A 25110-nucleotide genomic window follows, 5' to 3' on the forward strand; every position below is an offset into this window, starting at 1 on the left:
GTGTAGGTAGGTGTGTGGCATGCTTGCTTTCATCGACTATGGCATTGGGTATAAGAGCTGGGACATCCTGTTAAGAGTTGTACAAAATGTTGGTGAATCAACATTGGAACTTTATGTACAGTTCTGGTTGCCTAGCTATAGGAAGGGTATTATTAAATTAGAAAGGGTGCAGAAACAATTCACAAAGATGTTATCTGACCGATGAACTTGAGTTGTACATGGAGATTGTATGCATGAGGACTGTTTTTACCAGGAATGAAGGAGGATTAAGGGTGACCTTAGGGCTTTGTAAAATGAAAGACATAGATAGTTGGTCATTGGTCATAGATAGTCATGGTCTTTTTCCAAGTGTGTGGGAGTCTTAAAACTAGAGGGCGTAGATTTATTTTGAAGGGGATCTGAGAAGCAACTTTTTCCACAGAGTCTGGAATGAGTTGCAGGAGGTAATTGCAATATTTAAATGATATTTGGACAAGTACGTGCATAGCAAAGGTTTAGACAACCATAGGCTAAACACAGGCATAAAGGACTAACTGAAATGGGCATCTTGGTTGATGTGGATGAATTGGGCCAAATGATTCTAAATCCAGCAAAACCTTGGTAGGGATCCATTCCATTGAATGGGTGTCTCTGGCTCCTGGGAGAAAGGAAGCATTTCTATTTGTTTCAGTGATTTAACTTGATATTTTTTTGGTACTGGTATAGGGGTATGCCCCATAGTTTGTATCCTTAAATGACAAGTTTATTTTTACTGATCATGAGTGTAAATGAATATTTTTAGATGTCAAAGATGCTCACGAATGATCAATCTCTCGATTACAATGGCAAAATAACAATCCCTGAATTTGGAGATGGAGCATTATTGACTGTCGAGTTGGTTCTAGGAGATCAGCCAGCTGCCTCTGCTTAGAAGGCCCCTCTGTTGTGGTATGCCAAACACAATTCTGGAGTCAAGGTCCCAGTAGCAAACAACACTGATGGTTACTCCGGAACAAATAATGAAGTATGAGCAGTTGGCCTGGCAGCTTAGTGCAGTGGAAGATGTGCCTCCATTACAAAGCTTCTCATTGTTTCAGAATAGTTCCGTGATGCAAAGATGACTTCTGGCTTTTTTATAAGCCACCTAAAGATGGATATCTTTCATCTTCTCCTGTAAAGACATGGCCAGAACTTGGAGATTGTGTGTTTTGAAGCCCCTCTAATCTGATTCTCTCTTCTTCCCTGTTCCATTGGGTAAAAGATACAAAAGCCTGGAAACACAATCCACTAAACTCATGGACATCTGCTTAAGGCTGATTTATACTTTTGCATAGTAGCCTACATCGTAGCCTACGTAGGTGGCCTACGCCATTGTGAGCATTTATACTTGCGTGTTGCTGTGTTTGCATCACTCTGCAATTCACCACCAAAACACTAGTTGGCTGGGATTCTATGCCACTGTGAGTTCCTTCGTGTTGAAACTCAACACAAAGAAACTCAAACTTCAAACAATGGTGATTGAAACTGAAGGAGGGTGAATTTTCTGTGTTTGTCTGGCCACTGAGAGACATGGACGAGGAAATGCATTTCAAACATTTTCGGATGTCGGCAGGTAGATTTCACGATTTGGTTCATCGTCTCCAACCATTTATTTTGCATCAGTGTATGCACAGTATACTCAAGAGACTGGCAATCACCATTCAAGTTTTAGCTTCAGGTGGAAGTCAACAGGCTGTAGCAGCTAGCTACAAACTGGCGTCAAGCACAGGGTCCTCCATAATTTTGGAGGTCTGTAAAGCTTTATGGAAAGTATTACAGCCAGAGTTCCTTCCCTGCCCTTCAGTCGCCCAATGGGAAGCTATTGCAGCGTAGAGGAAATGCAATGCTACCAAGCGGACCAATCACAGTTGCAGTCTGTGTCGCCGTGACGCATAGTTACATTTTTGGGGAGGTGTGCGTTAGGCTACAGTGTAGGGTACGCGGCTACGCTGTACCTACGGCGTCAATTTGACGCACATGTATAAATTGGCCTTTACCCCACTGTCATAAGATTATTGAATGGTTCTCTCATCCAAAAGGACCAACTCTTGACCTCACAATTTACCTCATCTTGCACCTTAGTGTATATGTGTACTGCACTTTCTCTGTAACTATTACATTTTTGTTAGGCATTGTGTTACTGCTTTACCCTTTGCTACCTTGTACTGTGTAATGCTTTGGTGTGTATGAAAGGTATACAAGAATAGCTTTTCACTATACCTCAGCACCTGTGACATAATAAACCAATTATAATTTTATTTCTGTTCCAAGCCCACCAAGTTTAATTTTCCTTTTTGTTTTCCATTCCATCTTCACAACCCATGCCTCTCAATGTTTATCTTCTTGAGATCTAGATTCTACTTAACTCTATTTGAACTTCTTAACTACTCAACATCTCTTCTTAGCTCTTGTTTCCTGATGCATCTAGAATCATCCCTATCTTGATTTACAATCAATACCACTTGCACTTTCAAAGTGCTGAATGTTCCACAAACTGCTGTTGTACCTCTAGCCTTTCAAGTCTTGTCCTCGAATATTGTACAGCCTCCTAAATCTGTGCCTTCTTTTTTCTGTTAGTCCATCCTCCTGCCTTCTCCCCATAACCCTTGACACCCTTACTATCAACATCCACCATTGTCCATGCAATGAATTTCACAGGTTCACCATCATCAAGCTAAATAAATTTCTCCTCATTTCTGTTCTGGTCTTAGAAGTATGTCCTTTTATGCTGATAAAATATTCTGACATGCGTATAGGAAGGAAATGAAAAATCTGGTGGGATAGTTCTGCAATAACGTCTCACTCAGAGTCAGATAAACAGAGCTTATTATCACCATCCAGGCAGTGCCCCTTTCTCACTGCATCCATCGGGTAGGAGAGGCAGAAGCCATCGGGCTCCTGAACTGGCAGGATAACTTAATTCACCACTCTGACCTACAGACTCGCTTTCAAAGACTGCACAACTCAAGTTCTCAGTACTGTTTTCATTTGCACAGTTTATCTCTTGCACATTGGTGTTTGTCAATCTTTGCTTATGAATAGTTTTTCATAAAATTCCATTGTACTTTTTTCCTATACGTATCCATAGTCAATCTATTCAGCATGTTTCAACAATATTCACCCCATATCCTTCCAAACTTCAAGTACAGTTTGAGAGCTTTCAAACACTCCTCAGACATTATCTCTTTCATCCCTGGGATTATTTTCATAAAGCTCCTCAACCCTCTCCACTGCCAGCACATCTATCCTTAGATATGTGGCCCAAAACTACTCACAATATTTCAAGTACTGCAAGTCACATTACTACATAGTATATCGAGTTTTCCCCCAAAGATCAATATTTGGCCCTCTATTTTTCATCTATATGATTGGTCCACATTGTCACTTCTGAACACATATGCCTGCAATGAGAGCAGTACCTCCTTATCATTGTTCCATTGTCCCTCACCTGTCAAACTGTTAGTCTGGTGCGTGAATAGAAGTTCCTTGAATTGAAACAGTTGGAAAACTAAAATCATTGTGTCAGGTTCTTTTGTCTTCATAAGTATGATTTGCTAGTGCCTGATACAGATTATCACTTGTATTTGCCATTTTTGTTATTTCATCTGGCTCAGCTATATGCTGCAAAAATCCTCATATTAGTCAGTCATATCTTGGCTTATTTATGATGGGCTACTCTCTATAAACTGAAGATAAAGAAAAGCCCTACTATCTGTGTCCTAACTCAATCATCCCCCCCATTTTGCTGTTTTACAATGCATCATTAAATAACATCACCATTAAAATTCTCACCACTGCTTTTCAAATCCATCTGTATTATTTTTCACTTCCTCTCTCTGTGACCTTCTCCAACCCTGCAATATCCCAAGATCCTTGACCATCTCTGATTCCTGATGTTTTACCACTGTGGCTTTGGCTTCAGCTGCAAAGGCCCTAAGCTCCTAAATTTCCATCCTTAATCTTGTATATCCTTTTGCCCCTCTTTTTGACCTACCTCTAAGCTTTCGTCTTCTGGCTATGTACCTTAAGTAACTGAATCATATTTTGGAAGTATTTTAGGTTAGTGTACATAGTTAGAGATCTATATAAGTCAAGATCATTGCTTGTTAATTCACTTCTCAGCTGAATGAAGATACGTACTAGCTGTGCTAAACAGTTGAAGGTTTATGCTTATTATATCAATAATCAAAATATTGGAATTTGAGCTTTGTCTACAAGACCAAGATATTAAGAATACAAAAATATCAAAGTTACAATATAAAACCATGGTCAGAACTGTCCTGTTACAGTACAACACCTAATATTTGTAAATGATATGATTTATATTTTTAAGAAATCAAAGGGAGGCAATAGGAAAAGTAAAAAGTAATTTTGTTTGTTTAAAGAGTCAAACACATAGGCCCTTTTTAGTTAATCTCTCCTCTTAGGACAGCTGTGTCATTAAAGGAATTATTCAATTGAATCTTATGGCATTCTAGTTTATATTCTTCCTTCATCAAGGAGACTAAAATTACACTCCAGGGAATCAGGCTAGGTCTCTAGCTGCTGACAAAAGATCATAATACAGGAAAAGTCTGCTTGGCATTGTCACCATTGACTGACACAACTACAGGTTTAATAAGATGGATTTAAAACATAAGTAGTAGCTGAAAATGGGGTATCCAAAAGTATAGTAATTGATGATAAACTAATTTCATGTTACTCAATATACTATTACCATTAAGTAGAGAACCTTTCAGTGAAATTGAAAGAAGCAGCACCAGCCATCCCTAAAAAGTTCTATCAATCACCTGAATACATCTATCAGATGCAGCATACTATAAGACTAGTCCTGAAGTTAATGGGATGTTATCAAAGCCATAGAATTCAACTGCATACTCATGAGCACCAGCAGAAGGAGACTTAAAGAACCTCAGTTGTAACAAGAGTCAATATCAAGCATGTTAATACAAAGTTGAGGCATTTGCAACGATCTTCAGCCAGATCTTGAGTCATGCAGCATAGAAATAGGTCCTTTTGGCCCACCAAATCCATGCCAACTATCTGTTACCCCTAATACACTAATCCTGTATTCGTTCCAGTTTTTCTTCTCTCCACAACCTTTAGTACCCCTAGATTTCACAATTCACTGCAAAACGTACAATTCAGCACCACCTTCAGTTTACTGACACTACCTTATTGATGAGAAGGGTATGATTCTGAGCACTTCATCAGAATCTTTATCCAGACTGAGTCTTTAAATTGGGTCATTTATATAGCTTTAAATGCACTAATGGGGAATCTTATTAAACAGCGAGATGGTGATCATTCAACACGGCGTGAATGCATTTATTTGTAAGGAAGCAGTGATAAACTTGATTGGAATTTATACAATGAGACACCATGCATATATTTGTCTATATGCAGTGCCTATAAAAGGTATTCACCGCCCACATATTTTCATGTTTTATTGTTTCACAACATTGAATTACAATGGATTTAATTTGGCTTTTGTTTGAAACTGATCCACAGGAAAAGACTCATGTCGAAGTGAAAACATCTCTACAAACTGATCTAAATCAATTACAAATATAAAACATAATTATTGATTGCATGAATAGTCACCATCAGTATTTAGTAGATGCACCTTTGGCAGCAATCACAGCCTTGAGATTGTAAACACAAAATAATCTGCAGATGCTGGGATCAAAACAACACTCACAACACGCTGGAGGAGCTCAGCAGGTCGGGCAGCATCTGTGGAAACAGTGAGTCGACGTTTCAGGCAGGAACCCTTTGTCCTGATGAAGGGTTCTGGCCTGAAACGTCGACTTATCGCTTCCACAGATGTTGCCCGACCTGCTGAGTTCCTCCAGCATGTTGTGAGTACAGCCTTGAGATCAGTTTTGCATATCTAGCACTGCAATTTTTGCCCTTTCTTCTTTACAACACTGTTCAGCTCTGTCAGGTTGCATGGGGATCGTGAGTGAACAGCCCTTTTCAAGTCCAGCCACAAATTCTCTATTAGATTGAGGCCTGGACTCTTACCTCACCACTCCAGGACATTCACTTTGTTTTTTTTTAAGCCATTCCTGTGTGGCTTTATGCTTGAAAACAAATCTCCCAACATAGTTTGATGGTCAACAAAGCTCAATTTTGGTTTCATCAGACCATAGAACCTTCTTCCAGCTGCCTTCGGAGTCTCCCGCATGCCTTCTGGCAAACTCTGGCTGAGATTTCATGTCAGTTTTTTTCAACAGTGGGTTTCTCTTTTTTCACTCTCCCATAAATCTGCGACTGGTGTAAAGCACCTGGGCAACAGTTGTTGTATGTGCTATCTCTCCTATCTCTGCCAGAGTTGTCATAGGTCTCTTGGTGGTCCTCCCTCACTAGTCCCCTTCTTGCACTGTCACTCAGTTTTTGAGCATGGGCTGCTGCAGAAAGATTTACAGCTGTGCCATATTCTTTTCATTTCTTGATGATTGACTTAACTATACTCCAAGGGATAGTCAGAGGCTTGGAAATGTTCTGGTATTCATCTCCTGACTTGTGCTTTTCAATTAACTTTTTGTGGAGTTGTTTCAAGTGTCCTTTTGTCTTCATGATGTAGTTTTTGCCAGAGCACTGACTCATCAGCAGCTGGACCTTCCAGATACGGGTGTATTTTTACTACAATCAATTGAAATACCTTGACAGCACACAGGTCTCCAAAAACACACCTCCATTTAACTAATTATGTGACTTCTAAAACCAATTGGCTGCACCAGTGATGATTTGTGTGTCAGTTTTGTAAAGGAGAATGGGGAAAAATTGCAGTGTTAGGATGTACAAAGCTGATAGAGACCTATCCACACAGACACAAGGCTGTAATTGCTGCCAAAGGCGCATCTACTAAATACTGACTTGAAGGGGGTGAATATTGCAATCATTTGTCTTGTATTTTATATTTGTAGTTAATTTACATCTCTTTGTAGAGGTCTGCTTTCACTTTGACATGAAAGAGTCTTTCTGTTGATCAGTTTTTAAAAAGCCAAATTAAATCCATTGTGATTCAATGTTGTAAAACAATAAAACATGAAAACTTCCAAGGGGGCGGGGGTGAATACTTTTTATAAGCACTGTATAAGAAGGCAGTGAGGCAGTAATACGCATAGAAAGTATGATTAGATATTGGTTTATCATCGTCATAAGTCCTGAGAACTGCGAAAAGCTTTTGGTTTGTATCCCACTCAAACAGAACAGGCCATGCAAGTCATGGAGGTAATACAAAAGGAAAAAAAAATAACGTTACATTTATAAAGAAAGACAAATGAAGATCAAGGGCCAGGACGAGGTAGATTGAAAGATCATGAGTTCATCTTATATAGAATATTATACATATAGAACACAGAACATATAGAATATAGAATACATATAGAACGGTGATGAACACAAGATGGGTATTATGTTGGGATAGCTGTGCCTTTAATATCGAAAGGAGGGCGGGCTGTAGGAAATGACGACCTCTTTTAAAATCCGATTCATCGCTCTATGTCATCTCTGTGATTTAGTTCAGCAGCGTTGTTAGGCAGCAGGGTAACTGGATTGTAGTGGGAGCGGAATCTAAGTGGGCTGTTGCTGCTGGAATCGAGGATGGAGTTGGCGGTGGACGGGTATCTGGCTGTTCCCTTACTCTTTACCCTGCTGGCTGTCTTGGCTGCCTCTTTGTATCTGAAATTCAGAGCTTCGGATGAGACCGCCAAGAACGAGGCAGCGAGTTCCAAAGTTAACGAGAACAATGCCGAAGAAAAGCCGAAAAGCGAGACGGAGAATGAGAGAAAACCCGAAGATGTGAGCGAGGAGGTGGGGGTCGGGGAATCGGAGCCAGCCAAAGCGAAGCTGACGGTGGAAGAGGTCGGGGCGGCGGATGGGCAGCAGGAGCCTGCGCCTTCCCAGGAGAGGGAGAGCCAAGTAAAGCAAGAGCCCACTCGCCCAGAGGAAAAACTTAAGGTAATATTCTCAAAGAGAACGCCCCGTTATTTCAAATTGTCTTTTCGACGTTTATTTCTCGGTGGAGCGGTATATTATTGGAAGTGAAAGTCTTATTGCCTACGCGTCTAGGGCAAGGTGACGTGGAGCAAATTCGTCCAAGTTTCAATACTCGCCAGGATTCGCCTATGGCGTTTTTGTTTCTAAAAAAGTTGCTGTTGTGAGACAATCGACAACATCTGGTGCTGGGGAGAGAGCTCTGCCGCTGCTGCATTGGCTCCACATCCAACACCCGATCAATAGCTCCTCTTCAACAGCGCACCGAGAAACGCCTCGACACGCATTGCTGGCGTTCAGTTATTTTTTTCAAATTAACCCATGAGTAATCAAGAGCATATTTTAATTAACTTTACGGAGTTTATTTTTGATCCAAAAGCATTAATTACACTTTGGCTGAAGTCTGGATGTAATTCCTAAATTTTCTAATTGCACCGAGACAACAATGGGCCGAGTGGGTGTGACGCACAGTCTGCTGTACCCCGCCGTTCTAGTCCAGTCCAGTACAGTACAGACAGGCGGCAGGTGACACTGGACGCGGACCACCTCCGCCTCTTGGAACAGCGGCTTGTTCTCCCTGGTTACCTTAACTCCTTGTTCATATGTTGTGTTCCTTTTTAAATTTAACTCTCGGGTCATTTCTACGACCTAAACAAAGCTTTACTTAATCTGTTCTTTGTACTGCTAACTCTCAGTTTGAGGAACTCAGCGGGCCGAGCAGCATCAGCGGGAAGAAAAGAACTGTTGACGTTTCGGGTTGAAACGCTGCATCGGGGCTCAAATGTAATCGGCCCTGATGTGAGGTTCCCCCCCCCCAAAAAATGTCGACAATTCCTTTCCCCGCAGAGTTCTGCAGCAGATTTTTCGTTATTCCAGATTACAACATCTACAGTCTCTTTAACTTCTGAATTTGCGTCAGACACTATCCAAATGAAACAACCCATACGGCATCTCAAAATCACGCGAGATAACAGATTTATAGGGTTTAGTGTTTTCGAGCAGAATAAACGAGTCATTTCTGTTTTGTCTCGCTGCTCGCGACAATTGACATTTTCACAGTAGAAAATCTTTTGAAGTTGGACCTTGAGTGAATACTTCCTTTGGCCAGGAGGACGCAACTAGGTGGGTAAACTAAGCAATCGTCCATTCTTGACGCGCAATTTAATTGCAGAAATAAAGTGCAATCAGTGGGGAAATCTTCCATCAGCATCTGTGAGGAGGTTGTAAATGAGATTATTGATATGAACTATTAATGAGTTCTCTGACGGTCAGAAACTTCTATATATTATCTGTATATTGATGTTCTGTTCAGCATCTAGTTTAGTTAATCAAATAACTAACTTGGGAGTGAAGGAATCCAATTACATAATTTGATCAACATTAATTAGAAGAGCTATTCTAAATTTCAGGAGATGAGAAATATTTTCTGTAGGAGGTGCAGAGGAGAAACATTCACTGTGTTCACATAGCTGCCAATTCATTTTTTAAATGACTAGACCGTAAAGTTAATTTTTTAGTTGTCAACCCCTGTAAGCCAAGTGTACATCTTGTCTTCTGTAGTTGGGTGAATTATTACAAAATTAAGCCCAACTTGTTACCTACAGTTAAGCAATTTCTCTTGTTGGTAGGATGGCTTCCATGTTTAGAGGTGGCTGCTCTGTTTGCAATCTTTCCGAGCTGAAGACAAAACTCCTCAATTTTTGTTTGCATGGTAGATTGTACTTGGGGCAGCTTAAGCATGGAGCTGACTGTTTTCCTGTAGGCTGGTTTTTCATAGCAACACACAGAAAATGCTGGAGAAGCTCAACAGGTCAGGTAGCATCTCAGGAAGGACACAGTCAATGTTTCAGGCCAAGACTTTTCATCAGGACTGGAAAGAAGGGGAGGGAAAGAATACAAGCTGGAGGGTGAAGGTAGGTAGATGGGGGATGAAGAGAGAACTGTGAGGTGATGGGTAGAAAAGGTAAAGGGCTGAACAAGGAATCTGATAGGAAAGGAGAATGGATTATGGCAGAAAGGGATGGAGGATGGACACCAGAGGCAGGTGAAAAAAGAGATGGTATGTCTGCCAGGGCTTGCAAGACGTTACTTCCTACAAAGCAAAACCCAATAGCATGAATGGCAGCGATTCTTCAATACCAGATGAACACAACACCTTCTGTGCCCGCTTTGAAAGGGAGAATACAACTACAGCTGTGAAGATTCCTACTGCACCTGATGACCCTGTGTTCTCTGTCTCAGAGGCTGATGTTAGGCTGTCTTTAAAGAGAGTAAATCCTCCCAAGGTGGGAGGTCCAGATGGAGTACCTGGTAAGGCTCTGAAAACCTGTGCCAACCAACTGGTGGGAGTATTTAAGGACATTTTCAACCTCTCACTGCTATGGACATAAGTTCCCACTTGCTTCAAAAAGGCAGCAATTACATTAATACCTAAGAAGAATAGTGGGGCTGCCTTAATGACTATCGCCTGGTAGCACTCACATCTGCAGTGATGAAATGCTTTGAGAGGTTGGTCATGATGCAATCTCAATGGCTCTCCACACAGCTTTGGACCACCTGGACAACACAAACGCCTATGTCAGGATGCTGTTCATCGATTATAGCTCAGCATTTAATACCATCATTCCCACAATCCTGATTGAGAAGTTACAGAACCTGGGCCTCTGTCCCTCCCTCTGAAACTGGATCTTCGATCTCCTAACCAGAAGACCACAATCTGTGCAGATCGGTGATAATATCTTCTCACTGACAATCAACACTGGTGCACCTCGGGTGTGTGCTTAGCCCACTGCTCTACTCTCCCTATACCCATGACTGTGTGGATAGGCATAGCTCAAATACCATCTATAAATTTGCTGACGATACAACTATAGTTGGTAGAATCTCAGGTGGTGACGAGAGGACGTACATGAGTGGTGCCATAGCAATAACCTGGCACTCAAGATCAGTAAGATGAAAGAACCGATTGTGGACTTCCAAAAGGGTGAGATGAAGGAACACACACCAATCCTCAAGTGGAGAGAGTGAGCAGTTTCAAGTTCCTGGGTGTCAGGATCTCTGAGGAGCTAACGTGGTCCCGACATAAAGAAGGCAAGACACCGGCTACACTTCGTTAGGAGTTTGAAGAGATTTGGCATGTCAACAGATATACTCAAAAACGTCTATAGCTGTACCGTGGAGAGCATTCTGACAGGCTGACTCACTGTCTGGTATGGGGGGGGGGGGGGCTACTGTACAGGACCGAAAGAAGCCGCAAAAGCTTGTAAATTTAGTCAGCTCCATCTTGGGCACTAGCCTACAAAGTACCCAGAGCATCTTCAGGGAGTGGTGTCTCAGAAAGGCAGTGTCCTTTATTAAGGACCTCCAGCACCCAGGGCATGCCCTTTTCTCACTGTTACCATTGGGTAGGAGGTACAGAAGCCTGAAGGCACACACTCAGTGATTCAGGAACAGCTTTTTCCTATCTGCCATCCAATTCCTGAATGGACATTGAACCCTTGGCCACTACCTCGCTTTTTAATTTATAGTATTTCTGTTTTTTGCACAATTTTTAATATATTCAATATACATATACTGTATAAGGTGCATTGAATAAGATTTACTACTTTATTTTTTCTATATTGCATCGAACTGCTGCTGCTAAGTTACAAATTCCACGTCACATGCAGGTGATAATAAACCTGATTCTGAATCTGATATAAGAGAGGAGCCATAGTGGGGCATGGATGCATTGGTCATGAACTTTCAAGAATCACTTGATATTTGGCATGGTCCTGGAGGAATGGAAAATTGCAAAAGTCACTGCACTCTTTAAGAAGTGAGGAAGTCAAAAGAAAGGAAATTATAGGCCAGTTAGCCCAACCTGAGTGATTTAGAAAAGTGTTGGTGTCTATTATTAAGTATGAGGTTTTGGGGCACTTTAGAGACTAATGATAAAATAAGTCAAAGCATGGTTTCTGTATAGGGAAATCTTGCCTGGCAAATCTGTAAGAGTTCTTTGAGGAAGTAACAAGCAGGGTGGACAAGGAAGAGGCAGTGGATGTCATTTACTTGGATTTTTAGAAACCCTTTGATAAGGTGGCACACATGAGGCTGCTTAAGATAAAATTCCATGGCGTTACAGGAAATATACTGGCATGGATAAAGGAATGGCTGACAGGCAGGAGGCGGCAAGTGGGAATAAAGGGGACTTTTTCTGGTTGGCTGTCAGTGACTCGTGGTGTTCCTCGGGTCAGTATTGAGACTGCTACTTTTCACATTATTTGTTATTGATTTAGATAATGGAATTGATGGTTTGAGGCAAAGTTTGCAGGTGATACGGAGACAGTTGGGGGGGTGGTAGGTAATGCTGAGGAAGCAATGAGGTTGCAGCAGGACTTGGACAAATTGGAAGAATGGACAAAAAAGTGGCAGATGGAATTCAGTGTTGTGAAATGTATGATAATACATTCTGGTAAAAGGAATAATAGTCCAGACTGCTGTCTAAATGGGGAGAAAATTCAAACATCAGAGGGACTTGGGAGTCCTCATGCAAGACTCTGATGACAATCTTGAGCTTCTGGGTGCCACAACTGGAATATTGGCAAAGTTTGTGCCGTATTGCTTTGAGGGACATGGTCAATTTCATAACCATGATGAATAATAGACAGGATCAAGGTGAATAATCAAGTGAATATAGGTATTGCCTAGGGATCAGTTGGTGTCATAGATTTTCATATTAATGATTTTCACTTGGAAGGGATGGTACAATTCTATTTTCTGCACTTGCATGAGACAACCATTGCAGTAGTGTATTGTGAAGTTAATTGCTACAAGATGGCAGGTGGGCAAATAGACAGGCATCGCAATTAATTTTAATAGAAATCAATACAACATGGATATCAATACACCAAGTACCCCTGTAAACCCTGTCCCTCGTATACCTATCCAAGTGCTTATTAAATGACAATGTTGTATCTGCATCAATAAATCTTCTGACAGCTTGTTCCAAAGATTCACCACGCTCTGGATGGCTGAAAATTTAACAGCTGTGGGTTATATTTAAATTGCAAATATCTCAAGATTGATCTTAAGCACTGTATCCATGGCTTTGGTAGCTTATTAACTTGGTGAAATAGATGTTTTGACTTCTTTGTGGCAACCAAGCACTTGCCAGCAAAATGCAATTTTAATTTGTGATTGGTAATAAAACACGGTCAAGCTTACTTAAAATAAAATTAACTATAGTTTCCAACATGGTAATGTGAATCTGCCGTATTCTCCAGAGCCCTCAATCCCATGATTATTCATATCTCTTTCCTATTTAATACGCTATTAACATCACCTTCACCATTCTCGAGGGAAGAGAATTCCAGGAGATTCATCACCTTTTTGAAATGTAAATAATTCTTCCTTCCCCGTGCTGCCACCAAACCCCCTCACAGATGCTGTTCGCCCTGTTGAGTTCCTCCAACAGATTGCTGCTCTGGATTCTAGTCTCTGCAGTCATTATTCAATTTCCTGCTCTTCATTCCAAATGTACCTAAACGTTGAGGGGAAATTCCTGAAGGATATTGCAGCTCAAGTTTCTTGAGGACAGACTGGAGATCGGATTTGAGCAAGGTCAGTGGAATGAAATCGGTTCTGATCACTTGCTTTTGAAAAGGGAAAAAATTGAAATGACTTGCATGTGGAGTTGTTGCCAGTGCTGGTGTTTATTTCTTGTCTCTATTGCCTTTGAGGTCGTCGTGGCCTGTTACCTTGAAGCACTGTCTGCTTTCTGGGGAAAGTACTTCCAAGTTGGAATAGTGTGAATGCTTCAGGGTAACACGTAGCTGCTGCCCTGGTTCTTGGTGGAGATCAGGAGGGTAGGAAGCAGGCTAGTCTAGACTAAAACTGCAGTAGCTTTTATAGATAGTCACAATGTAGTCTCAGGGGTGGGAGTGAAGGGAATGTTAAGAATGGCTGATGGGAAGTGATTGACGCTGTGGGTGGTGTTGAGCTGCTTGAGTGAACTGTACTCTAAGGCAAGCTGAGAATCTCATTATGTTACTGACTTGACAATACTAGATGAATTTTTGTCAGGTGGTGATACGAGCACCGCAGCATACGCAGTCTCTCTTGCGAATGTAACCAGTGTTTGTGACTCGTCCAGTTTGGGTTTTGATTAGCAGCTTCAGTGTTACTTGCTTGAATGTTATCAGCCTGTGCCTAAATATCTGTCTAGTGGTATACAGTGCATTGTGGAAGTATTCAGCCCTCAACCCATTATTCACATAGATGAACATTGCAATCAAGGATTTTGATCAATTTAGCTGAAAATTTTTGTGAATCACATGTTCTTTTTTTCCCCCACAGTAGAGCCCAAAAATCAGGCAAAATTGTAAAGCATGATAAACTAAAAATTCAAAAACTGAAATGCCAGCAGTTCAAATCTATTCATCCCCCTTTGCTCAGTTCAACCTCTTCGAGCTATTACAGCCAGTTGTCTTTTTGGATAAGACTCTATTATGTTGGAGCAAGATTTGCCTCTGCAAGTTTACTCAAGCTATGCCAGGTTAGTTGTGGATTGACGGTAGACAGCAATCTTGAGGTCCTACCAGAGATTTTTGAGCAGCTTAAGATCAGGAGTCTGACTGGGCTACTTGAGGACTTCAACTTTCTTCATTTGAAGCCTCTCCATGGTTGCTCTGGCAGTGTGCTTTGGGTCATCGTCCTGCTGAAACACTAACTTCCTCTTTTTGTTTAAACTTTCTGGCAGAGACTAGTAGGTTTCTATCCAGGATCTCTTTATATTTAGCAGCATTAATCTTCTTATCAATCTTGGACCAGATTTTCAGTCTGTTCTACTGAAAAGCATCCTAAGAACTTTCTATAGGGGCACATTTAAGAGCATCCTGACTGGCTGTATCACTGCCTGGTATGGGAACTGTACTTCCCTCAATCGCAGGACTCTACAGAGAGTGGTGCGGACAGCCCAGCGCATCTGTCGATGTGAACCTCCCACTATTCAGGACATTTATAAAGACCGGTGTGTAAAAAGGGTCCAAAAGATCACTGGGGACCCAAAGCACCCAACCACAAACTGTTCCAGCTGCTACCATCTGGGAAACAGTACCACAGTATAAAAGCCAGGACCAACAGGCTCTGGGACAGCTTCTTCCACCAGGCCATCAGACTGATTAATTCATGCTGGCACAATTGTATTTCTATGTTGTACTGACTGTTATTGTACATACTATTTATTATAAATTACTATACATTGCACTTTTAGATGGAGATGTAAAGTAAAGATTCTTACTCCTCATGTATATGAAGGATGTGAGTAATAAAGTCAATTCATAGCATGATCCAACCTCCACCTTGCCTTGCAGTAGGGATGGAGCTACCTGGCTGATGTGAGCATTAGATTTACACCATCTACTTAGTGTTGAGGCCAAAATGTTACACTTCAGACTCATAAGTCCACACGGCATTCTTCCAAATCTTTACAGTATCTTCTAAGTGGCACTTTGCAAAGTCCTTAGTGGAAAGGTTGTGCTTTTTTTTTAAGCTTGGATGCCTTCCTTGCCACTTTTCCGCAAATACCCTTTTTATGCAAGGACTTGGAGATTGTGGAGTAGTGAACTTCATCTCCGTTTGTAGCCACTGATTTCTGTAGCTCACTCAGTGCTTGTTGACATCACAGCTTCTTTTACAAGTGCCATTCTTCTCCGACAACTAAGTTTAAAGGGGTGGCCTGACCTGGGAAGTGTGGCTGTGGTTTCATTTTTGTTTTCACTTTTGCAGGGTAGACTGCGCTGAGCTCCAAGTTCAGTATGTTTCAATCGGTCTTGTACCCTTTGCTCCTCTATTATCATTTCCCTGACTTGCCTTGAATGTTCTTTTGTCTTTATTTTGGTTTGGTCTGTGGAAAATATACCATACAGTTGGAGCTTTCAGAGAGGGGGGTATTTATTCAGCTGATTCTCCAATTTTCTACATCAATGTCGTAGGTGACTTGGTAATATACAGTATTGCACCTGCGGAAAGTTAGCATAGTTATTATCAAGAGGGTAGATTCCTTTTCAGCCTCAATTTTGGTTCTTAACTTGTAGCAATTTGCTGACGGGTTTTGAAATTCTTCTTTTGATTGGACATGATACACAATGTTTTGTAGATTAGCTCAAAAACATCTACTTCAATATATTTTAAATTTAGGAAATGAGACAGTAAAATGTGAAAATAGTCCTCGGGGCTGAATACATTTTTTAAGGCATTGCATAGGAACAGGTTGAGCACCCTGTATCCAAAATTCTAAAATCTGAAACCTCTGAAATCCTAAATTATTTTTTTTGAGTGTTGGCATGATCTCTCAATCTGAAAATTCCACAAGCCGCTGGGAAGGTTCCGAGGCGATGTGCAGATCTCTGTGCACCACAGACAATTCTGAGAAGAGACCTCACATATGTAATAAACAGAAGTTAATGAAAAATAGAGAAACACTTTATAAAGTGAGAAATGAAGATCTCGATCGTATATTGTCCATGTCAGAGTGAACATAATGCTGCTTAACGGTATGCTGATCATGAAACAAGCAAAGATCTAGCGTGGCGAACTGAAAATTGAACATGGTTGTGCATGTTCAGCAGACTGGTTGCAGAAAAATTAGACAAGGCATGCATTAAATTTTTAAAGATTTGCAGTGATAAAGTGTCTACTGATAATGAAGCAACAGGGAAATTCATTGAGTTTGTCAAGATCGTAGCTATTGACAATCTAACACACTGAATGGCTGAATCAGCGCGTGTGATAAACAAGTGTAAGACAGATTGCTTACCAGTAGCACATACATTCGGAGTCAGCTATGACGATGGTGCCAAACAGCCACTGACTATCCACCAGTGATGGCTTACCTTTCTGATGGAACAATGAACGCATTGTTTCTTGCATAAAATTATTGAAAATATTATATAAAACTACCTTCAGGGTAATTGTATGCAATGTAACTAGACTTTGTGTTTAGACTTTTGTTCCATCTCCAAAGTACCTATCTCATTATATAAATGCAAATATCCCAAAATCTGAAACACTTTCGGATAAGAGGTGTGCCACCTGTATTGTAGAGTTTTAAACTATCTGCAAGATTACTTCTGACCTATTTGAGGCCCAAGAAGGTCACCTAAGGTGAAATGCTAGAAAGATTTCATCTCAAATTCAAAAGTTGATCCCAGTCTTAGTTATCAAAGTTATTACCCAATCTTAACTGAAAGGCTTAGTTGTGTGTTTTGAAGTCAGTGCACAGATGGTTTAAGTTCCGTGCATCAGATAAAACAATTGAAATGATGGCTTTCTTGTATTATCAAATAGTGTTATGATATCCGTTGAAGTGAAAATTTAATGACATGATTTTAATTTGCTGTTCTGTCATATCAGGATTTGCCTGTTTTCACATGGCTAGCCCAGGGTTCTGATTATTAATCCAATAATTGATCACAAATTGATACATAAGTAAGCTACTAAGTTGCACAGTGTTGGTCTGCATAAAGAATGGTTGTGGGGAATGAGGTTGAGATCAATGAAGAAAATAATGGATTTGTGTGTTCATTAGAATTTTTTAAATATGCAGGTACTTTGGATGAGTGACCTTCCTTTATAGTAAGAATCAATTCATTTATCGATTCATTTTGAGATATAGCATGGAATAGGCCCTTCTGGCTCTACGAGCTGCGCTGCCTAGCAATCCAACCAATTTAATCACAATGTCCAATCAGCCTACTAATCAACATGCTTTGGACTGTGGGAGGAAACCAGAGCACCTAGAGGAAACCCCCACACACCCACACCCAGGAAGGAACGTACAAGCTTGCTTACAGAGGATGCTGGAGTTGAACTCCAAACTCTGATTCTGTGGTAGCATTGTGCTAACTGCTAGCTATCATAGTGCCCTAATTTCAGGATTAGCAAACAGCATGTTATCCTTTCTAAGCTAGACTAGAAGTATTTTTTAAACAAAAACTTTGATATACAATAGCAAAAGCCTTGTACAGGGCATTTTATTCTGTGATCAAAATAAAGGATATTGGAGAATGTTGGTGCCATGTAGACTCTATTGTCCTGGGATGAAAAGAATGAGAGAATGTTTTTATTTCTAAGATGACAGTTTGAGGGCAGATAAGTTTGGCTATTGATTTCCTTTGATGGAAACCATTTACAAATTACAGGAGATCAGTGTCATTTCATAACTGAAATTTCTTAAGAGGGTTGAAAGCCTACAGAAATGATGCATTCCAGAGCTATTGACTCATGAGTAGATTTGATTCTGATAATTGTATCTTGGGTATCCAAGTAAATATGTCAATGAATATTAAGTGCAGACCCACATCAAGCAGCAGTTTGTGTCCTGCAACGTTGCCAGTTTCATTGTGATTAATCTATTACGAATTGATTAAACTTGAATTCTAAGCCACTGTAGTGAAATTTTTCTGTCAGTAATCCTGATTCTAAATAAGGTCAGAAACTTCACCATGCATCGCAGTGGTGTAAGAAGAAGGGGTAATAGGGCAAGAAACATGTTTAAAGGATAAATGGTTACTATTTGAATTTGCTGATGTCTCCAAATCTAGAATGAAGTGTCAACTTGATATTGAAGTTCATTGATCCAAATTGATTTTGAAGTTGGTGGGTGAAGGTTCAAAAATTGATGATGACTAATAAGAATATTTTAAGTCAGAATTGAAGATGGGGCCTCCAGTTCAGTTATTTGGCCTTGATTACTAGAAGGTAATAACTGAGTATTTTTCTATGTGACATAACATACAAGATTTGTTTGGTGCTATTTGAAATAAGATATAGGCATGTTCTCTAACCAAAGCAAATCTATCTGACGGGGCAGATGGAACCTCAGTCTGCACTTTATCCAAAAGTTAAACTCCAACTGTGCAACACATTCTAGTGTATCCCTAGGGTTGAAGTTGATCTCAATTTATTATTGCAAGTGTCAGCTATCAAAAGAGCTACTGCATTTTGAAGTAAAGAAGTCAATAAAGTGTTAAATGTGTATGGCATCGAGTACAAGAGTAAGAAAGCCATGATGCAGCTGTTTACAATTTTAATCAGACTACAGTTGGAGTATGGTATGCTGTTCTGGTTGCTCATTTATAGGAAAGATGTGGAGACTGGAAAGAGTACAGTAGAGGTTTACTGGATTACAGGCTATGAGCTGTAAGGCAACATAGGTTGTTTTTGGCATTTCTGAATGAACATTGAACTCAGCACTACCTCATACTCCCCCCCCCCCCTCTTTTTGCACTACTTATTAATTTAACTTTACGCTTACTATAATTTACAATTTGTATTATGTATTGCAGTGTGTTGCTGCTGCATAACAACAATTTCATGACATATGCCAGTGATATTAAATCTGATTCTGAGCATCGGAGGCTGAGGGAAAAGCTTAGGACATTTTTTTTTTTTCAAATTGATAGGGCAGATGATCAAATTTTTTTCCCCTCTCTCTGCAGGATAAAAATGTCAAATCACAGGACATGCTTTTAAGGTGGTGGCAGTACTGGAGTTTAAAGGCAACATGAGGACCAAGATTTATTTAGTGGTAGGTGTCTGGGTTGGGTTACCAGGGGTAGCAGTGGAAGCAAACTGTTATTTTTTTTAAAAAAGGCTTTTAGATAAACACATGAATATAGAGGATTTAGTATAAAATGGCATCGAGATCAGCCCCCACATTCTGAGCTGGCCCATGTCCAGTTCTGCACTGTTGTAAGCTCTACATTTTCTCATTACTTACTCCTTTGCCTTTCACCAGTGAGCTTTGTTCTCTCATGTGCAAACTCTAATTGGAGTATCATTCTGCTTGATAGCTGGCAGCTTCCTTTCTGATTATTGATCATGTGTCAATGCTCTAAGTGTTCTAGTTTCTCTAATTGTGGACATTGTGTCTGACTGGTCCTTCCAAACTATTACCTACTGCAAGACAAGTAAATATTTCTGATACATCAAAAATGAAATATTAACTGGTTTGGTTCCACAGATATGATTATTTTGGACGTTATTTTTCTTACTGCAGCAGTTCCACTGAATTGAAATACACCTTTCAATGGAAAATTGACTAGTACTTGGTTTTGGGTTGAGCCAAGAGCAGTTTCTTGGAGTAATTGGAACAAATTGGTTGCGTGGAATTGAATAATTTTGCACTTTCAGTCTGTCAACTTTGTTATTTGTTGTAAGGTTTAAAGGATTTTTAATGTGTATCCTTATATTTGCAACTTGCTTGAATGTCAGGTTTAGGAAGAAAGTAAGAAGTTCTCTGGCTTGGATATTATGAATTGCATTTCAAAATTGGAAGAAAACTGGATTTATCACCCCCACCTATAGTTCCATGACTGCCCAAATCTTTGGACTTGCATGGCAGTGATACATAATGCCAGGTTTATCACAGCTTAAAATAAATTTTGTTTAAACTAGTATATTTGGTTTAATGCTGCATATCCATGCATAGAACAAAATTCCTCAGTGCTTGGCTGAATTTGAGTTAATAGGTTCATTGGCAAATCTAATAAAATTAATTGCTGTAGTAAAAGCATTCCATCTGGGTTTTGAACTGAATGGCATTGACTTTTCTTTTGTCTACCAATTAATTGAAATTTAAGTTTTCACCAAGCTTGATGCAACCAATACCAAAAAATTTACTGAGGTGTACTATTGGTAGGATGTGGCTTTAAGGCAAGGTACGGGTAGAAATTGCTGGCCTGCATTGTGAAGCCATGGGTAACTTTACAGTTTTAGGATAAATAGTTGCAAACTATGTCAGTGGTGTACTGAATTGTGAAGGAAATTGAGGTATTTACCACTCTTTAAATAGACAATTGTAGTTAAAAGATGATCTCTATTTTGTCCCACGTATATGGAAGCATACAGTGAAATATGTTATTTGTGTCAACAACCAGGATACTTTCTGGGGAAGTCCTACTGTAACCACCATGCTGCATTGCAGAGTTTTATCACAGTTAATCATGTGGTGAAATATGTGAAAACTTTCAGTGCCAATGCATTTACTAGCTGACTCATGACCAAGTAGTTAAGTGTGACCACATGTTGGTTTTGTGCACAAAACATAATGTGGAGAAAAATGCAAGTAGTTACTTAGGATAAAACTGGATAAGGTAGTGAACACTTCAAATTGACAAAGAACAAATTGAGTTGTTAGCCAACTAAACAATTCCTGAACCAGGAATGCTTATAGAGTGAATACTTGCTGTTAACTTTAGGCACTTTACTGATTGATGTAGCAAGATATAATTTTTGAAACATTAGCTGAGGAATTTTTAATGCTGGCCGTGCATTCTGAACAATGAAGCCAATCTTCAATTTTGCTGCAGATATCATCCAATTTAGGAAGTGCTTAAGTAATGACTCTCTGTTGCTCACGATGCAGAAGTGAGTCAAGCTGAACTTTGAGGAACTTCTGGATTGGTGATTGAAAACAGCATGTTTCTAAGTTTGGAGAAGTGTACTTTTCTGAAAATTAGAAAATATTTTTCAGTAACTTTGCAGAAGTGACTATATTGTCATTCAAAATTCTGGCATTGAAAGGAGTGGTTAACAGCAGTTAAATGTTTTAAACAGCTACTTGAGTCTTAAAAGAAAATGAAAGTTGATTAACATTGCACAGGAATATTGTGATTGGAACAATTTTTCTTTTCAGTGCAGTAACTTAAAGTACATGATTGCCATAAATGTAAAATAGCTCTTTGAGGCTTGAGTTTAATTTGGAAATTTTGCAAAATTACAATCAAAGTGTAGTTAATGAGTACTTCGGCATTTGTTATCAAGATTCCATACATAAATGTAATTAAATCCATGCTCAGTATTGGCCACCTTGCATATCCTCAGGCGTAATCACCTGCTCAACCACTGCATGGAATAAATCTGAATATTGACTTGGATATTTCATTCCTTAACTGATTGTGTCCTGCCTGAATGTTGGCTGTATTGGTCTCAGTCTAAACAGTTGATAAAATGAGCATTTGTTTATCCAAAGCAATTATTTAAACTTCTGGAATTATTGAGGAGTTCGGTACCACATATGTACAATAGTATATTTCCACATCCACAGAACATAAGGCACAATATTTGGGGCAATTTCATCAGATTGCTGTCAGCAATGGTAAATGACTATGGATTATTAAGAGGATAATTGGTAACTAGAATAGCAAATGTTTGAACAAAATTTGTACCTTTTAAGAGGAGGAAACGCAATTGGTATCTGGTGTCAGAAGTTTACAAGGGTAGATGCTGGGTCTAGATTTAATTAATAGATTGTTCAACCCATTGCTTTCTTAATTTGATGCATAGAATTTGGTTTTGTTTACAGTTGAGTAAAAAGCACAGTTTCCAGGTGAGCTTGTATTCAGCTTGTCTATCTCAGACTACTGGCTGTTTCCAGTACTCTGAATGCTTTTGTTTAAAAATTTGATTTGGGCAGCTACAAGCTGTATGCTTGTGGTCTTCTGCTGCTGTAGCCCATGCAGTTCAAGGTTCAACCTACAGAGATGCACACCACTTTTCCAACATGTGGTTATTTGCATTACTGTCACCTCCTGTCAGCTTGAGTCAGTACGGCCATTCTCCTGACCTCTCACTAACAATGCATTTTGCCTACCGAACTGCTGCTCGCTTAATTTCTTTGTTTTGTTTTTCACACCATTCTCTGTAAACTCTACAGACTGTTGTGTGTGAAAATCCAAGAAGTTCAGCAGTTTCTGAGATACTCAACCCAGTTGGTCTGGCAACAGCAATCATTCTACAGTCAGTCACTTACTTATTTCTTCCCTCATTCTGATGTTTGGTTGGAACAACATCTGAATCTCTTGACCGTGTCATGCTTTTATGCATTGAGAGGCTGCAATATATTTGGCTAATGAAATATTTACATTCATGAGCAGGTGTACCTAAAGTGGCTACTGAATGTAGAAGATGATATTCCAAAATGAAATCTATCTGAAGTTTCCCTCAACCCATTTAACTGAATTCCCTGAATTTGATTCTACAGTACATTGGAAACTGTTGACGCACCCTTGTAGGTGGTGTAGGTTTTATAAGAATTACAAATCTCTGACAACTTTGCATGGTTTAAAACACTTGCAGAATCAATCCATGCAGTTTAATGCTCAGATTCAAGGATTTTGCAGAAGATGTTTGCAGCAGTGTTATGTCGCTGGAAAGCCAGTGTACTGTTTGCAGGATGAACACATGGTTAAGGAAATTCTGCACTCATTCCTAAAGCAGCAGCAAGGGAGAAATTTAAAAAGGAGTAATTTTTCCCAAAGGGTGATGAACATCTGGAATGGGCTGTCAAAGGAAATGGTATACACAAAAGTAATGAAACATTTAAAAGGTCTTTGAAAAGGCATATGGACAGTATTTGGATAGGCAAAGCAGAGGGACATGGTTGCAATGCAAGCAAATGGACTGGTGTACAAAACTATGGTCTGCATTAGTGAGATGAACTGAAAGGGCCCATTTCTATATTGTATATGTCAATGATTCTCTGAACATGAGTTTGCAGACATGAAGATGAGGTTAAATTTTTGATCACTTTTGGACTTGAGTAGTTATAATTTCAGCTTGAAGAGTGTTTCTTTGAGCCTTGTATTACTTGAGGAATACATTGTATTTAACTGTGATTGTGTTGAATGTGGTTCAGAATTCAGGCCTAGTTTTGCTTGCAACTTCCACTTGATCTTAATAGTTCAGTATTTGTCAGCATTTTTGGCCTAATCCCTTGGTACTGCAAATAAACCAACTATGGTTTGCTTTACCTGCTTGAGCTCAACTTATCAATTACATAAGGAATAGGAACAAGAATAGGCCATCTGACCTTTTGAGCCTGGTCCTCCATTCAATAAAATCAGGGATGATTTGGTCATGGACTCAGCTCCATCTACCTGCCTTTTCCCCATAACCCTTAATTACCCTGCTATGCCAAAAAAAACTGCCTTAAATATAATTAAATAGCCACCCTTTACTGCTTCCCCGGGCAGAGTATTTCAGAGATTCATTTCCCTGCTGAAAAGCAGTTTCTTCTCATCTCCATCCTGTCTTTTTCCCCAAATATTATGACTATGTCCACCAGCTCTTGTTTCATTCAGCAATAGAAACAATTTTCCTGCTTCTGTCTTGTATTTCCCTTTCATAATTTTGTTTCTATAAGATCCCCTCTCGTTCTTCTGAATTCCAGTGAGTATAGTCCCAAGTGACTCGATCTCTCATCTCCTCATAAGCTAATCTCCCTCATCAGCCTGGTGAACTACCTCCGCATGGCACCTGCCTGAATATCTCTCCTCGAGTAAGGAGAGCAAATTGCATGCAGTATTCCAGGTGTGGCCTCACCAGTATGCTGTACTTTTGCGTTATAACCTCTTTGCTCGTAAATTCAAACCCTTTAGCAATAAAGGCCAATATTCCATTTGATTGATAGCCTGTTGCACTAGCAAACCAGCCTTTTTGTGATTCATGCACTCCCACTTGTTTAAAGGCTGATACTCAATTTAAAGCCCAATGTAGTTAAACAAAGCTTGAACATAGTTTCAGTATTAAAGTTTGATTATACTCCATTCTATTATGTGCTGTTCAAATTGGAAAAATTTTTTTAATACCCCTTTGAGAGTAGCCTTAATTCTGACCATCTTCACTTTTCATTTTAAAGCCAAATGAGACCAAGGAAAACTATTTGATACCTTGTGTTCCATCAGGTTTGCAGTCAGATGGACGCTGAAATTAATTACTAGGAACAAGTTGTTCTGGGAAGCCATAACATGAAAACACACATGTGAAATTAAGTACTAATAAAAGCAATGTTGCATGATATCATTTTCCTATTTTGAAAAATCTGCATGGTCTTGAGAAGACTTCATTTGGCTATAATTGCAGGTTTTTTTTAACCTGCTTGTGCTTTCAATATTGGCAAATGCTGTTACAGTATTTGTTTAAGTAGAGTCAGCAAAGCCAAGCCAAATGCAACTGTATTTGCACTGACTAGTGTTCAGTGTGAAGTCTCACCGAATTTTTTTTCTAGTTATCAGTATAGCAGTGAGTTGGACTTGTGCTAATTCA

General features: G+C 39.7%; 1 protein-coding gene across 4 annotated transcripts in view; it reads left to right on the forward strand.

The window, feature by feature from the left end:
- Positions 1 to 7525: 7525 nt before the first annotated feature.
- LOC140187084 (uncharacterized) overlaps positions 7526 to 25110 on the forward strand; it is a 116899-nt gene continuing 99314 nt past the window's right edge. For 3 of the 4 annotated variants that reach the window (XR_011882999.1, XM_072242021.1, XM_072242022.1), the window contains exon 1: positions 7527 to 7986. Coding sequence is in view for 3 of the 4 variants with exons in the window: in XM_072242021.1 (XP_072098122.1) it covers positions 7630 to 7986 (357 nt within the window). In the remaining variant the exon portion in view is untranslated. Of the gene's footprint in view, positions 7987 to 25110 lie in introns of all 4 variants that reach the window. The other variant, XM_072242020.1, reaches the window with a different exon arrangement.

This window comes from Mobula birostris, chromosome 24 (assembly GCF_030028105.1).
Source record: "Mobula birostris isolate sMobBir1 chromosome 24, sMobBir1.hap1, whole genome shotgun sequence".
NCBI classification, from domain to species: Eukaryota; Metazoa; Chordata; class Chondrichthyes; order Myliobatiformes; family Myliobatidae; genus Mobula; species Mobula birostris.